The sequence below is a fragment of the Lactuca virosa genome, chromosome 4, assembly GCF_052849685.1.
Source record: "Lactuca virosa cultivar CGN04683 chromosome 4, Lactuca_virosa_CGN04683_v6, whole genome shotgun sequence".
Classification (NCBI taxonomy): domain Eukaryota; kingdom Viridiplantae; phylum Streptophyta; class Magnoliopsida; order Asterales; family Asteraceae; genus Lactuca; species Lactuca virosa.
The window spans coordinates 180821158-180838802 of record NC_136429.1 but is presented as its reverse complement, the minus strand read 5'-3'; the positions used below and the strand labels follow the sequence as shown (position 1 = coordinate 180838802).

Sequence of the window (17645 nt, the reverse complement as noted above, 5' to 3'; positions counted from 1 at the left end):
GAATGAAAGTGTGTCAAGTGGCAAAAAAAACATTCATTTATTAAAGAGGATTCAAATCCATTTATAAGGCTTTAATAAAGATTTACTATTCTTATTCTTAATTAATTAGGAACATATGCTAGTTATCTGGTTATTTCTTATTATTTGGTACTAAAGATAATTTAGTAATTTTAGTATCTTGTTTTAATGTGTTCTAGTTTTGCTAAACACCTTGCAAATAATTTATTATGTTCAACCATGTTCAATCCAGTTATGCTCCATCCAGTCTATGTACCAAATGCTACCTGATACGTCTATATTTCCATACTAAGTGGTAACCTGTGTACTACACGGTTGGCTGACATTAATAAAAGAAAATAAAGACTGTAAGAATAACAATCATTAATCATGCAAACAAATATTTTTTTTACATAATTTGTACATCTAATCATTTAAAGTATCTAACTTGATTATGTATTTAATAGTTGTTTGTTTATAACATTTTGAAAACGGAATGTTGATTTTATGAGATTATATCCTCATTTCTTGACCATATTTATTGCTAATTTATTGGAGAAATTTAAAATTGAGAAACAATAAAGTGACACATAACATAATATTGATTAGAATGTGTATTAGAATGACACATGACAAAAAGATATTAAAGTTATTTTTTTATTACTATATAGAGATAACTTATTAAATACGGATTTTATTATCAAGACTTTAGAAATAATCAACTTATATTTTCGATGTCATTATTCCAAAATTCCCAATTATACATAATGCCTTATGCATTGTATATTTAAAACTTAAAACATTCTATTGTCATAATGTCATTGTCGATAACATTAACCACTATTCCATCAAAATTATATATATATTCCTAGATTCAAATTCAAGATTACATACTTCCAAAATGAGGCAAGAATTTCAGACCTTCCTTGCACATTAGTTATATAAAGTCATTTCAAACCGTTTTTCACTATGATGATTTGGACCACCGGCCAAGCAACCTAACAACGATTACAACAACAAAAAGCTTCTATCTTTCTCGATATAGATAAATATATAAATTTGTAATATTCTATTACCTTTTATTCAAAATACATAAAGAGAATTATTAAGTAATTGAAAAGTTTATACTAGTTTGTTAAAGTAAAAAATTGGTAATTTACAATGATAAATACATAATTTACAAATTAATGGTAATTCCATATTGTTTAAAAGTATAATAAGTTCTTATATTTTTATTTTTCTTTAGGTGCTCTTTTCTTAGCTAGTGGCTTGGGTCCAAAACTTATTGTTTTATAACTTAAATTCGAGTCTGAGTGTTTGATGCGTGTTTTGGATTTATGATGTTTTTCACTTATTTTAAAAGGAGGGCAGGTGAAGTTTTGTGAAAGAGAAAGGGTTAAAATAGGACCATAACTAAACTTTATTGACTATGGCTGCTTGCTTTACTATTACTGTACAACTGGTAAAGTTCAATATCGTCTGGTTGGGCTTTAACTATCCAATACAGTTGGAACCTGATCGGTTTAAATCCAACACGTTTTTATTTAAAAAACAAAAATGAAAAGCCAAAAAGTTGGCTGAAAATAGAAAATTTCAGTTCATGACAAAGGGTAATTTCGTCATTGCAGAAAACAGTGCATTTTAAAAAGCCTAAACGAGACAAACACGAAGTCCAGCGATAAGGACTCAACTGCATGTGAAATAAAAATGGACCCTGAAACACTCTCGGCGAACTTGTTTAAGTGGGACACCAGAGCCGCCCTGGCTCCGCCTACGTCCCGTATTTACGAACCCATAACATTACAACAACAGCCGCAGCAACCACCACCTCCTCCTCCGTCTATGGTCGCAACCTCGGCGGGAATGGGTGGCTATTTGGTCCGTGATAGCAGGGATCTTGGAGGGTTGGAGGAGGTGTTCCATGCTTACGGTGTACGGTATTTCACGGCCACGAAGATAGCGGAGCTCGGGTTCACGGCGAACACGCTGTTGGACATGAAAGACGAAGAGCTCGACGAGATGATGAACAGCTTGTCCCATATTTTCCGATGGGATTTACTTGTTGGTGAGAGGTACGGCATCAAAGCCGCCGTCAGAGCGGAGCGACGCCGCCAGGAGGAGGAGGATTCGAGGCGGCGCTACCTTCTTTCTTCCGAGACTACCAACACCCTTGACGCTCTATCTCAAGAAGGTTCGTGTATTTTCATACATTTTTCCATGCAGAAACATAAAAAATAATTACCTTCTGTTTGGTATGTTTTGAAGTTTATCACTATTTGAATATTTGATAAAATTCTAAGTTTTATTGTTTTTTATATTTTTTTTGGCACAGGCTTGTCAGAAGAACCGGTGCAACAAGAAAATGAAGCTGCGGGGAGTGGCGGTGGCGGAGGTGCATGGGAGATGGCGGCGATTGGGAGCTGTGCAGGAGGAAAGGCGAAGCAAGGTAACCAACGGAGGGGCAAGCAAATTCGTGTAAAGGGTAGAATCGGATCGTCTTCACAAGTGGTTGGAGGAGATGATAATTACGAGAATGAAAGTGAGGACGATCCAGAGAATGGTGGCGGTGGCGGAGTAGAGCGGCAGAGAGAGCATCCGTTCATTGTGACTGAGCCGGGGGAGGTGGCGCGTGGAAAAAAGAATGGACTTGATTACCTGTTTCATCTATACGAACAGTGCCGTGATTTCTTGATCCAAGTTCAGAGTATTGCGAAAGAGAGGGGTGAAAAATGTCCAACAAAGGTATTATCATTTTCTAATTTTCCAACATATTCATATTGATAAAGAATAATAACTTTATATAAAGATAACTATTATAAAATTTAAAAGATATAAATATTTATCTAACTTTTTATTTTTTAAAACAATGTTAAATTCGAAGTTTATTTATTTGGGCAACCAATTTTTACAACATTGTAACTATACTTTTGTTTCCTTTCAAAAGTAAACGATTTGTTTTTAGATAATTTTTTTGTCCATACTTATTTAGTCCCCATTACTAATCATGAGAAGCTAGCTAGTAGACAGTAAATACTCATTACATCTATCAAATCTTTTTTATTTATAATTATAATTATTACCATGATTAAAGTATATTAAGATAAGCATTAGTAATTATATCCTGCCAATAATAATAGAAATACAAATGATTAACCCTAAATTACATAGGTTATTTTTGGCAAATTTTACCTTAATACAATTGTGTTTCAAAACGATTTTTATTTTAGAAAAATATGACAATGAATCATTTTTTAGAAGTCTAAGTTAAAAACTTGTATTCAAATCAAAATCTGTTCATTCAAATACAAAATACAAGTCCTTTTACATTAAATTTGGAAAGTTAGGTTTTTTATTATAAACATACTATCTTTTTATTAAATATCGGGCTTTGCCTTTTAGAGTATTTTCTTTGAAATTTATATAGGATACATTTCTTGCATGAATTTGTCATCTTCTTTCATATTTAAATGCACATAGATACATAATGGAAAGGGTAAAGAAGTGATGATTTGGAGTGTGGTCAGTATTAAAGATTTGTATTGTCCGGTAAATTTAGAGAAAGTTGTGTGTGACAAGAGAAAGATGGAGTCCTAGAATCATTCACATGTACAGTACATCTGCCTCACAACCAATAGCTGGATCTGTCCCCCCAGTCGACACGTGTTGTACGGATCTGCACTCCACCTACCCCCTTTACCTTTTTCTAACCCTAATTCACATGTATAGTATTCATCACAAATAAATATAAATATTTGACTTGAAGAATGAAGGATGATCTATAATTTATTAAATAAACATATCTGACTGGTTATCATATTGGGTCGGGTTTTGTTTAGGTGACGAACCAGGTGTTTAGGTTTGCAAAGAAGGCAGGTGCGAGCTACATCAACAAGCCAAAAATGAGACACTACGTTCATTGCTATGCGCTGCATTGTCTTGATGAGGTTGCTTCGAATGGACTGAGGAGGGCTTTCAAGGAGAGAGGTGAGAATGTCGGAGCTTGGAGGCAGGCTTGCTACAAGCCATTGGTATCGATTGCAGCTCGACAAGGTTGGGACATTGATGCGATATTCAACACACATCAACGTCTTTCGATATGGTATGTTCCAACCAAACTCCGGCAGCTCTGTCATGCTGAACGCAGCAGTGCTGCCATGGCAGCTGCTACTGCTGCTTCAACTTCCGTCGTTGGTTGTAGCGGTGGTGCTCATCTCCAGTTTTAGGTTAATTAATGTTTGTGGGATGAACTTTATGGGCAGGTTGTTTACTAAGATAATTATGGAAGTTTTAGTTGAAATTTCATGCGGTGTATACGATGAATGACTGTAGTAATGCTTGTGATTGCATCGGTGTTATAAATATGTTGGTTTATAATGACCTTTGATTTATTTAATTTGGATCATTATTATTAAATTTCAATTATGATTTGGATTCGTATATGTTAGAAACAAATAGTATTGGCGTTCGTTAACACTAGTGTATTTGATAATACATACATGCAAAAACTAAACCAATTACGAATATGATCATCCTTTTTTTTTTTTTGTGACCGAGGTATATATATATGTTCATTTGTTTGACTAGGTTCATAGGTTTACACACTCAAAAGGTGTGTTCCTATTGAATATATGAATGTTAAACATAATTCTTATTGGATAAACTAAAAGGTAACACTTGATCAAAACACCTCTCAATAACATTCATGCACTTGTGAGTGTTTCATGTTAAAGTATTTCTCCTTATTTGTAGGTCATGAACTTGTAATGTCTTTCCATTCCTATATATTATGTCTATTAATAGCATCCTGCAAAACCCTTGAATTAATAACATCCCACAAAACCATTATCTTACAATCCACCGGCCAAGAGTTTGTAGCGACTCACCCAAAAGTGCAAAGGGATTTCTATCCATATGTAACTCGGTTATACAATTAATATCACATTCACGGAGGATATGTTGTATTTCTATCAGTGTTGTAAAAATCCCGACTAGGTCCCGATTAATCTCCAATTAATCCCTAGGCGCTACTCGACCGATTAGAGGGCGCCTAGCGATTAACCCCTACATACACAAAGAGTGAAGTAGTAGAACCCCAAGAAATTTTAACACTTTGAAGAAGTTATATCTCAATAGAAACTATCTAAGGTATGATTAGTCTTTTATTAATCATATAAACCTATTTTGTTATGATATTAGTGATATTCATGAACTTTTATATGATATTAGTCATATTTAATTTTTAAAAATCCAACATATTAGCAATTAATGGTCTCCGATTAATCCCCCGATTAATCTCCGCCTAGCCGATTAATCCCTTAACCTCAGTCCACCGACTAGCTAACGTCAAACGATTTTTACAACCTTGATTTCTATAGATCTTTTTCGAAAGTGTGTGTAATGTACTTTGACTCAGATCTCTCATTTGAGCTTATTTTTCATGACTTTCATTTAACCAAAGTCTAATTATAGTTAGGTACATTAACAACTTAATTTAACTCTATAATATTTTAACAAATATAAGCAAATGGTTACAATCTATATCCATGCACACTACAAGAATAAACATCTATAGGGACGAAACCTATAGGAACGACAAAAGTCGTCCCTATAGATGACCTATAGGGACGACATGTTGTCTCTATAAGGTTTATAAATAATGTTTGACTTTTTAAGCTATAGTAACGACAATCACCTCTATAGGTAAGGCGGGAACGAAAAATGTTTGGCGCTTTTTTGTAAAACTTATAAGGACGACATATTGTCCCAGAAATAAATAAAATTAAATACATATATATTTTTAGGATATTTAATTGGAAAATAGGAAGTGGTGTCGTTTTGTTTGAGGATACAGGAACGACACGTCGTCCCCATAGGTATTAGAAGCCCTTTTCCCCTTTGTTCCAGTCTTCTCTCTCGCTTTTTCTGGAGGGTGATTTGTTTCTCCCCGGCACCACATCAACGACCAGGTAACCACCTCCCCTATTCTTCTTCTTCTTCTTCTTCTTTTTCTTCTAAACCACTACCATTTCTCTCCTTTCCGCACCTGTCTCCCCCCTTCACCACCCTCAAACTTTCTTCAAATCACATTTACACCTCCTCCAAACCAGGGATTCCGATTCCAATTGACTCCTTCTGGATTTTTATTATTTGCTTTCACGGATTCTCGTGGCCGGAAAATGCGATCGCAACTCCGCTTCACCTTACTCTCTCTTTTAATTTCAGGTTTTTTTTCTTGCCAGCTACCTCATAGAAAGAACAACTTCAGCGCCGGTCCCTACTCCTTCTCTTCTGGCGACCTCTGGTTCAGTCTACTGCTTCCGACGGTCATTCAACTGAGATTGCAGCTTCTCTCCAACAGCTCTCATCTTCTTCAACAGGTATGTCTCTAATTTTATGATGTATACTTGTCTGATTTCTTCATGTTTTTGTTGCTGATTTGATCCTTCAAGTGTTTTTATCATTGGAACTGCTCATAGAGTGATTAACATTGACAATAGTGGTGGAGTTCATGAAGTAATAACTACTAAGCCTTGCAATGTTGTTTTGGATACATTAGTGTGCTATCTTAGTTTGTTTGAGTTCACATATCTATCGTATAAGTTTATATTGAAAATGTGGCTAAGAACATGTTAATGTAATTGAAATTGGTAGATATTAGAAGAAAATTTGGAATATGAACTTATACACAACTGAAAAAAGTGCATATCTATGGTTGATAGCTAGGTTTGACATGGTTGTTAACATTGAATGATTCTCTTTCAAATAGATAAGTAGTAGTCTTTCTGTTATCTGTTTATCAGTTTGAATGATAGGAAGGAGTTAGGTTTTAGTGTTCTATTTTGGAACTTGTGTTTTGTAATTTAGCCAATCTCATATCATAATTTAAGTAAAAACTCTTAATGTCTGTATGAAATCCTAACAATATACTATCTACACTATCATACCTGATACACGTAACAACTTGAGTTAACTAACTAAAAGGACTAACTCATGCACTAACTATGATTGTGTTGTGAGTCATTTAAATAGTACTCTTGTTTGCATGTCAATTACTTGTTTTGTTTTTTCAGGGTAAAGTATCATGATGTGTTTATGAAAGGTGATATTGGTATGGATTATTTGGCCTTTTACTGTAATGAAAAGCTAATGCTGGAAAGGCTCAAAGAGACTCAAACTAGAAGACACAAATAGATACATTATTCAAGTGAGTCTTATTATTATTGCATAAATAATACTTGCTTTGAACTTTAAATGGATATGAATCAAGTTAGTAATAATGCTAAAGACATGATTTTGATGTGTCATTTTTTCCGTGTATAGATTATGTGATTATGCTGAGCGATTTGCAGTTTTGCTAGAAATGGAGACAACCCTGTGGTATATATCTTGACACCTTGCATTTAATTTTTTTATGGTCTTTTTGGGTTGGTGTTTTCTTGGTTTATACAGAATGTCGTGTGCATTTTGTTACTAAATAACCATGAATTTACAATTTTTGTTCTTAATCTTGACATGGAAATTGAGATTAATTTGGTAATTCAAACTCTGGAAGAATTAAGACAAACTTTGTGCAGAAAGGAGCAACATGTTTTTGCTTGGAATACTTTAGTTAATTTGGTTCACATTAATAGGAGGATTTTTTAGTATAACTTTATGTATCTCCAAATGATACCAAATTTCTAATACTTAATTTTTTTTTTTTAAAAAAGCAATTTTTACATGTAGTTAATAAACTAAAAAGTTTCTCTTTGCAGGAAGTTTATAGAGAAGATATGTTAAGGAGAGAAATTGATGACCTCCAAAAACGATATTAGGTATGTGTTCACAACCTTGTTTCTATAAATAAGGCACTATGTACACATTTTGTTCCTTCTTTTTGTTAGAAAACTAGTCTTGTATGTTTTATTTCTTATCAGGCAAGTAAGCATAGATGCGAAAAGCTGGTTATGCAAGTTCCTGAGTCAACAAGACCTCTTTTGAAGCAGATTGAAGCAATGCAGGTTTCTTTTGGTTTGCTACATTGCGCCTTAAGCTTCATTGTTTTTTCACTGACCTTCTTTTGGTAATAAGAAACAACTACTAGAAAAGTAGAAGTCTGGGCTGCTGTGGAGAGATCACTAAACATTCGGCTTCAGGTCCCATAAATATCATTTTGACTTTTAGAATTCCTTGATATCTAATGTTTCAGGATGTAGAGGCCAGAGCTATAGCCATAATGAACGATTATCCCAAACATTATCTAGAATAAATGTTCTTGAAGCTCGGTGCTTTGGTTGATTTGATTGAGCCATGAAAGAGTCTGTAGCATATTATCCCAAACATAATGTATTTTTCTTTTCAGCTGCATCTATCGGGACGACATGTCATCTCTACAAGTCCATCTATAGAGACGACATGTCGTTTCTAAAGGTGCATCTACGGAGACGACATCTGGGCATCTACCACCACGACATATTTGTCTTTATAACTGCATCTATGGAGGCGACAAGTTATGTTTATAGATGAACCTATAGAGACGACATGTCGTCTCTATAGCTTTATCTATGGAGACCAACAACTTATAGCGACGGACCAAAATAGAAGGACATGTCGTCTGTAAAGGCTACCAATTGCGACGATATTTTTAGCGACGACTAAAAAGATCTATTGCGACGGGCCTATGGTGACGAGAGCTATAGGGACGACATGTCGTCCCCGACACCTATAGGGACGACTTTTGAACCTATAGAGACGACATATGTCGTCCCTATAGGCCCCGTTTCTTGTATATATACAGTTTATAAAACCAAGTAAAAAATAACATTCTATTTATCATAGTAACCTACTAGTTTCATATATACATGCTATGCTACAGATTATTGGTCAAGAACTGCAATCACAGGATTTGTAATGAGAAACTATAATGTCAAAATAATCCACTAGATTACATATGGCATTAACTTTTAGAAAGATGCATATACTTGACAATCAGCATGTAAAGAAAATCATGAAAAAAAAACTGATAGAGGATCATGGTCCAACATGAAAACATAAAGACAACAAGAACCAAACTTCATACTCCCAAAGAAAATACTAATCTTATTGATCTGAAGCAATTCAGTAGTGACTACTTCTAAAGAAACATTTGCAAATCGGTAGTGATTACTCTAACTTTAAGCCGGTCGAAATTAATAAACATAAATTTAGGAATCGTTTATCATATAAGTGAATAACGAAAGAAAGAATAGGATGGAACTGGTGAGAAATCGTTTATCATGTAAGTGAATATAATAGACCATTTATCAAGAAATCTTGATAAATGATTTCTTGATTACTGATAACTAACAAGCAAGCGATCGGTTGTCTAGAAATCAAAGAAATCAAAAAATCGTTTGTTAAGAAATAATTTATTAAGAAATTGTTTACTGATAACTAACAGATACATGTAAGTGAATAAGGAGAGAAAGAATCCATAAATCGTTTATCAGGTAAGTGAAGAGATGAAATTTAAACAAAAATCGTACCTTGGGATTATGACAATCATAATGCACTTACGAGAAATCGTGGATGGCTGGTAAGAATGAGAATGCACTAATCAATAATTGAGAGTCGTATTCCTATTTGGGTGACTTGTGATGATTATCTAAAGAAGATAATTATTTAAAGAATAAAGGATAACGAGAAAGTTGGAGACTCAGGTTAGAGACACGTTACTAAGAGGGTTATTATCGTAAAATGCAAAAAAGAAAAAAATGTCTTTCGTCTATGGGTTTTTTATAAGTACCCTTCTTCCTTTTCCAATTCCACCCCCGATTTGATTTTTTGTCTTTTGTTGTTTTTTTTTTTTTGTTTTTTTTCCTATTTTGTTTTTAATTCTTTTTTAATTATTATTATTATTATTATATTTTGATTATTATTATTATTATTATTATTATTATTATTAATTTCGCACAAAATTTTAACATTCGGACGACATTATAAATTCAAATGACTATATAAAATCGGTTTTTAAATATTCTTTTATATTTTTTAATTACGGACAAAAAAGTCGTTCGAATTTTATAATGTCGTGCGAATTTATAATGTTTACCGAATTTTAATATGTCATCTGAAATTTAAAATGTAGTCCGAATTTTTTCTGATTATTGAAATTTATAATAATAATAATAATAATAATAATAATAATAAAAGGAAAAAAATCAAAAACAAAAAGGAGAAAAAAAAAAGAAAAAGAAAAAAAATAATGTCAAATCAAAAGTAAAAAGTTGATTTGATTGACGTTAGGGGGGGTAAAATTGGTTAAGGGGGTACTTATAGCACAACCCTTCATCTATTTGGGTGAGATTATAATGGGTTGTCATAGTGTACTTTGTCCTTTATAATCTGCAAATAACCTACCGATTTTCTTTCATAATCTGCAAATAACCAATCCCAACACCTTCACGTGCATTAAGAAAGATATGTACAATCGTTTCCAATTTTGTTTTGTGGCATTGGGATGCATGGTATGTAATCCTTTATACTAAATTTTTGGTTATTTGAAGTTGTTAACTGGCTATTATTCTTATCTTTTCTTGCAGATTCGTACGTTTCTCACGTCTATGATACCAATCATATTCGTTTGTCACGTACCTCTAATTGGGACTTACATAACATCCATGCACATTGCGGTTGCTTTAAATGGAAATCATGAACCCCTACTTATAGGAGTTGCTTTAGGAACCATAAACTGTGACGAGTCATGGGTATGGTTCATGAGGAGGCTGAAAGAATGTTTAGGTGACAGTATGGAAGTTGGTTTCATAAGCCATATGTCTGACTCTATAGACTTCACAGTACAGAGAGTCTATCCTGATTCATATCATGGTTATTGTTGTAAAAATATAGCTGAGAAAATACGGGCTTCCACCAGAAACAATACAGTTATGGAGCAGTTGTTCTGGAAGACATGCAAAACGTATAATGTATCTGATTTTTATGGGAGTTTGAACACCTTACAAAATGAGGTGAATGGGAATGATCGTCACTAGCTTGACAATATTGCCATTGCAAAATGGGTATGACATTTTTCCCTAAAGTACGTTTCAATGTGAAATTCATTGACATTCCTGATGTCGTCAATTGGATAATGACAAACAGGCATGAATTACCAATAACAACAATCATTCAAATGGTCCATGACTTCATGCAAGGAGTGTATGGTCAACGTGTTGCATTCGGAGGTAATAATGATATGTTTTAATATAAATTATTGCATCATAATTTTTATTTGATGATTCAGTTAATTTCACAGGGGAATTTCATGGTCTTCTGACCCCTTATGCACTTAAGGTGCTTCAAAAAAGATTTATCAACTCCGATGGTTGTAGGGTTAGGCATATTATTGGTGACAGATATGAAGTGAGTAAGTATATAACCACCGAATCCGTGCAATTAGATCGTGGCATTTGTACTTGCGGGAAATGACAAAAGTGCGATATACCTTGTCATCATGCTATAACATCACTACAAATGCTTGAAATTGAAGAAATCCAACTTATGCTAAATTATAAGTTAACTACTGCGGTGTATCAAAATGCTTATCAAACTGAGATGGTAAATCCTATTCCAAACCTTATGCATTGGGAAATACCAGTTGAAAGTGTTGTCGTCTTACCTCCACGACAATTTACTTGAATTGTAATGCATGGATGACAACTAATATTAGTTTCTATTTACTTTTATGTTAACCTTAGTTTTGGTCCGTTGACGTTGTTATATTTTAATAAATAATGTGTACCTTTTATTTATTAATATTTACCTTTTAATAAAAAATTGTAATATATGGATCACAATTATTGGTTAAAGACAGCTCTGCGGACTGGACTGACAAACAACACTGCGGACTGACAAACAACACTACGGACTGACAAAAAGCTCTAAGGAGTTGAAGAGTGTATAAATAGTCATAGATGATCGTTGAATTTTTCGTAAAGAGTTGCATTTTTTTATTTATAATACGAGTTCATCTTCAAATTTCTATATTTGCATTCGAAGAAGTTGGTGCATTGGAGGTCATTTCTATATTTTTCAATACCGGGGTGAGTTGATACAATATTTAACCGGTATGCTAATTTATACACTGATCCGTAGAGGTGTACACTGATCCGCAGAGGTGTACACTGATCATCTGATAACAGTTCTGTGGATTCCCAAACAGCTCTATGGACTGATATTAAACATAAGTTCATTACTTTTAACTTTTTTGTCAAATTTTTTACAATATAATCATATAATACCTTATGCGATTAAAAAAATTAATATGAATAAATGAAAAAAAAACGAAAAAAAAATTAAAAAACCCAAGATCCGTAGAGGTTTTCCATTTCCTCAGATGGCTTACTCGATCTGCAGAGGGTGTTCTGCGGATCCTATGGTCAGATTCCGAAATCCGTTTTTTCATTGTCATTTTTTTCAAAAAACCCCTCTTTTTTGGTCATTTACCGAATTTTCTCTTTTTAGTTATGTTTTGTTTAGTCTAATTGTGCCTAATAAAAAGCACCCTAACGGGCATCTATTGAATTAACAATAACTAATAATAATAATAATAATAAGATGAGAAAGTTGTCATTTTAACAAGGTTAACGATAAAAATCAAACAAAAACAATAGAAGGGACCAAATAAGCAACAAACTAATTTTTCATGAAGTGTTTGAACGAAAAAAATAAAATATATGGACCAAACTTATAAATTAAAATTTCCCAAACCACACTGATTATTTATTTAATTTTCTTTTTTTTAATTGGTTTAATTAAATTTAATAAGTTTTTTAGCTCATTATTACGTAAGATGAAAGTGGAGAAAACACTTTTTTCGTATTAATATTTACGAAATTCATAACAATTATTCTCAAACTAGTGAGTGAGCTTGTGGTGAATCATTAATCACTTTTTTTATTGGTTTTTTACAAAAAAAAAAAACAAAAAAAAAACAAAAAAAAAACAAAAAAAAAAAGAAAGAAAGAAAGGAAAAATGGTATATATGAAATTGTAATCTAAAAAGAAAATGCATATTAACATATTAACGGTAAATAAAAGCGTCTTATTTTATTAGAAACGTTCGTTACATGGAAACATCATTACATAGGGGATGCATTTGTGGAAGTGGAATGAGAATGAAGGAGAAATGATGCTTGGACTTGAAGGATAGCTATGATTTCAGGTAAATCAAGTACCTTGGAAGAATGTGTGGCAAATAAATTATTGAGAATAATATATTTTAAAGTTTATGATTTTTTAGAAATACAATAAAACCAAGTTGTACTTGAACTTGTTGATTCTTTTCTATATACATAGAATTATGCTGTAAACGAACCAAACGAACACGAACAGAGGCTTGTTCTGTAACACTCATAAAATTCAAGCCAATTTAAAACTTTTTAAACAATCCAAAAACCATTAGTTATTACAAAACTTGTTTTCAAAAGGTATAATATCAGAGTATCCCAGAAACATAAACATAAATATGAGGAGCTGTATGATCACATCTTCGCCTTGCCGCGATCCCCAGATGTACCTGAAACAATAAACTGAAATTGTAAGCCCAAGGCTTAGTGAGTTCCTCAAAATACCGATACACTGCACATAATACATATACAAATAACAACATGTACTGGGTCCACAGCTTTACATACTGGAATACCCCTGGGCCCACAGTGTGAGTCTGGATTGTCTACCGGGCCCACAGCTCACATCTGGATTGCCATCGAGCCCACAGTCCGAGTCTGGATTGCTTACCGGGCCCACAGCTCGTATCTGGAATGCTCATAGGGTTTGTTTGTCACCGCACGAAGCGGTACATCCTCAACCCATCCCACATAACATATCAACATATAACATAACTACTGAGCATGCAGATAATCATATAACAACACAGGTAGTCCTACAGATCTACCTAACTGGCATAACCACTAGCATGCAACACTAATTCATACTCAACTTCTAACACTGCTAGGATAACATATCCAATGGGCCGACCTTGGTGTCTTAGACCCCTTAGTATAGTGAGGTAACTCACCTCGCACTGTCGACTCGAAGATAAAATCAAGCTCTTGGATTGCCGGTACAACTCCACCACCTGAATGCACCGTAGAACCATGCTTGTAAATTTTCAATTCCCAAAATACCCCAGAAGTCCAATAGTCAACCCTTGGTCAAAGCCAAAGTCAACTGTCAAGGTCAACAGTCCACATTGACCTCAACTCGTCGAGTACCACCAACCACTCGCCGAGTTCCTTGCATATCCTGCTAACTCGCCGAGTCACTTGAGCGACTCGTCGAGTTCCTAATGTCAGTAGCCGCAAACTCCTTGGCCAACTCGTCGAGTTTCCCCTTTTACAACTCGTCGGGTTCATACGTGTCCAAAGGTTGGGAAAACCCTAGCCGACTCGCCGAGTCATTCGACTGACTCGCCGAGCCCAATGCAATCTTCATCGGACTCGCCGAGCTGTTCATCCAACTTGCCGAGTACATGACTATCTTCATATGACTCGCCGAGTCGACCTTGCGACTCGCCGAGTCCCTTCAATCCTTCAACCATACAGATGCTTTTTAAGTCATGCAAAGGCTCCATATTGCAGATCTAAGCTTCTAGGGCACACTTCTTACGTAAAGTTGCAAACTTTACGTACATGCAAGGTGCTAATGACTTAAATCAAGCTAAAGAAGTGGTTCTAGAAAAAGGGATCACACTAGCATGCTAAAGGCTGAGACTTTATGATTGTAAGGGCCAAGATGAGCCTAGATCTGAAGTTGCAACTTCAGATCTTGGTTCACCACTCAAATGAAGTACCAAAATGCCAAATGGCCCCAAAACTCAAACATAGAAGGATCTAACTAAGAGAATGTCAAGGTAATGACTTGATACCTTCAGATGATGCTAATCTGGGGTAGACTTCAGATCGACACACATTCCTTGCCTCACACTTCTTGATCTTCAAGCTCCTTGCAACAAAATCTTCCTTCCAACTTGAAAAAAAAATCACACTAAATAGGGCACACACACGAATTAGGGTTTCAGAGCTCAAGGGGACGGTGAGGGGAGGCCAAAGGAGGCTAATGATCCTTTAAATAGGGTGTGAAACCCCAGAAATTAGGGTTTCATCCTTCAGCACCTACTCGCCGAGTCCGTTTTCGACTCGTCGAGTCGGTCACTTAAGACCCGCGACCAAAACCGTGCCTACTCGAAGAGTCAGGGCATCCAATTCGTCGAGTCGACCTAAAAAGTTGGAAATACATGATTGAAAGTTTATACCTGAGAGTCGGGACGTTACATGTTCGTGTTCATTTGTTTAACTTTAACCGAACAACAAACGAACACGAACAACTAAATGAACAGACTTTTTATGTTCGTGTTCATTCGTTAAACAATTTAGTGTGTTCGTGTTCGTTTATGTTCGTTCGTTTAGTTAATAAACGATCATAATGAACACAAACGAACATAAATTAACACAAAGTCAAACGAACTTAAACGAACATCTAACAAACATAAACAAACTTAAACGAACATAAATAAACAACCATGAACTTAAACGGAAACAAACACATGTTCAACATTTCCATACAATAATAACATTCTACTTAGTTGTTCAACAAAAACATAACATTATAATAAATTTTTACTTAGTTGTTTGTCACTCCATACAAAAATAACCAAATAATACTTCAAAAAGACAAAAACTATTTCCCTTTTAGCCAATCATTCAATAAACAAAGGAACATAAACAAACATAAACGAACGAACGTAAACGAACATAAACGAACGAACGTAAACAAACAAACATAAATGAACAAACGTTCACGAACGTACATGAACGAACGAGTGCATTGTTTGTGTTCCTTCGTTTAACTAAACGAATCAGATATCTTGTTCATGTTCGTTCGTTTATTAAATAAACGAACTTCCCGCCAAACGGTTCATAAACTGTTCGCCGAACGTTCAGTTTGTTTACAGCCCTATGTAGAATTACTCCATAACAATGCTTTACGATAGGTTTTCTTCCAAAATTTTGATTGATCTCGTTTAAGTTGTCTATGTTAGAAATGATTCATATGTACACAACAATACATGTGAAAAAAAATTTATATCAACTATCACAAACCAAAAACTATGTATGTAACAATATGAAAGGTCAAAATACATAACTCCTTACTTATTGTTTTATAAATATTCCCCAATTAAAAAAATTAAAAGTTTCAAAAATTCCTTTTTTTCAAAAGAAACACATTATTTTGCAAAAAAACATATTACAAAAAAATAACTATTTTAGATATTTTTTCAAAGTATAAAGACATGATATCTCATATTTTTGTCATTATATAATATCTCTTGCCTACTTTGACAATAAAATCAAACAAGGATGCAATTAATGAGTCAACTCTTAGACAAATTCAGTAAAGTTTGTATCTTGGTTGTGGCTTAGGCGTTCCCTCGATTTTTTGGTTGTGGGATTTTCGCTCTTAGTTGGTTTGAAGTGGCAGCTGGCCTTAGGTAACGGGTGATCGGAAATCGGGGTAACGATGTTTAGGTTTTAGGTAGGAACATGGTTGCGCAAGATTCAGTTTCAGCAGGTCTCATCGACTGGGTTGGCAACATTTCTGGCCAATTTTGGAATCCCTTCTAAGATTGGAAGTTCTTTTCTGATCTTTTACGCATTGGTGGGATTATGGTCAATATGAGAAGGTGTTTAATAGCAGCTGAGGTTCGTCGCATAATCCGATTTGCTGGCACGTCACCTTTTGGGTAAGGTTACGGTTAAGAAGGAACACAATCGGTTGGGGGAGCATTGTGTTTCCTACTGGAGGGTGTGAAAGTTTGTGCTTCCAAATCGGAACAAGAGTTCAATTGTCTATCTAGCGCTGGTTGTACGTAGTCATGTTTCATTTGGCGATGCGTCGGTGGCAGTGGGTTGTGGAAGAGTGTGTGTTTTTGGATGGTATGGCTCTTATATTTTCTGGAAAATGCTGAGTGGGAAGTTGACTGGGTGCCTACCGGTCATTGGAACGATGGAAGTGTGTCTTTAGGCCCGTTGGATGTTGGTCGGGAGTCGTCATGTGTGTGTTTGGATAATGGAAAGAACGGTGAGGACCCGTAAGCTTCTCATCCCAATGGTTGGTTGGTGTCACGACGTGCTATGAGCCATCGTGTATTTCACATTTGTAAATGGAGCCGACAATTGTGTAGCGGAGACCCATGTGTTGGTTTGTTAGTCGTGTGGAATAGACGGGCGTTGTGCAGTATAGTGTGGTCACTGGTGGCTCAAAGACCAGCAGGTGGAGTCGAGAAAATGTAGGGTGTTGACATGCTTGAGAAGTTATGGTGATATATTAGTAGCTCATTATTGGGATTCTTATTAGTGGGCTTGTTTTCATTTTATGATGAGGTTTCATGTGATCTCTTTCCTTATTATCGTCGATGTCATAGTAGTGTGTATACTAGACTAGTTGAGTCTTAGTAACCGGTGGTTGTTTAAGTATTCTTAAAGTTGTTGATAACTCCAGGACTGCTGATAGTCCCAGGGTTTCTGAAAACCCATAGTCGTTTAGATTGGCATAGGGGTGGTTGTATACTGGTTGGGAATACGAGGAGGCGGGTGGTGCAGGTGGTTTTGAGACCGTTGAGAATTTTAGCA

General features: G+C 34.9%; 1 protein-coding gene across 1 annotated transcript; it reads left to right on the top strand.

The window, feature by feature from the left end:
- Positions 1-1688: 1688 nt before the first annotated feature.
- Positions 1689-4339, top strand: LFY (floral meristem identity control protein LEAFY). The gene is made up of 3 exons (XM_079044728.1): positions 1689-2188; positions 2330-2739; positions 3834-4339. Exons 1-3 carry the CDS (start codon positions 1705-1707, stop codon positions 4218-4220), a joined length of 1281 nt encoding a protein of 426 aa, XP_078900854.1. The 5' UTR covers positions 1689-1704; the 3' UTR covers positions 4221-4339.
- Positions 4340-17645: the final 13306 nt, after the last annotated feature.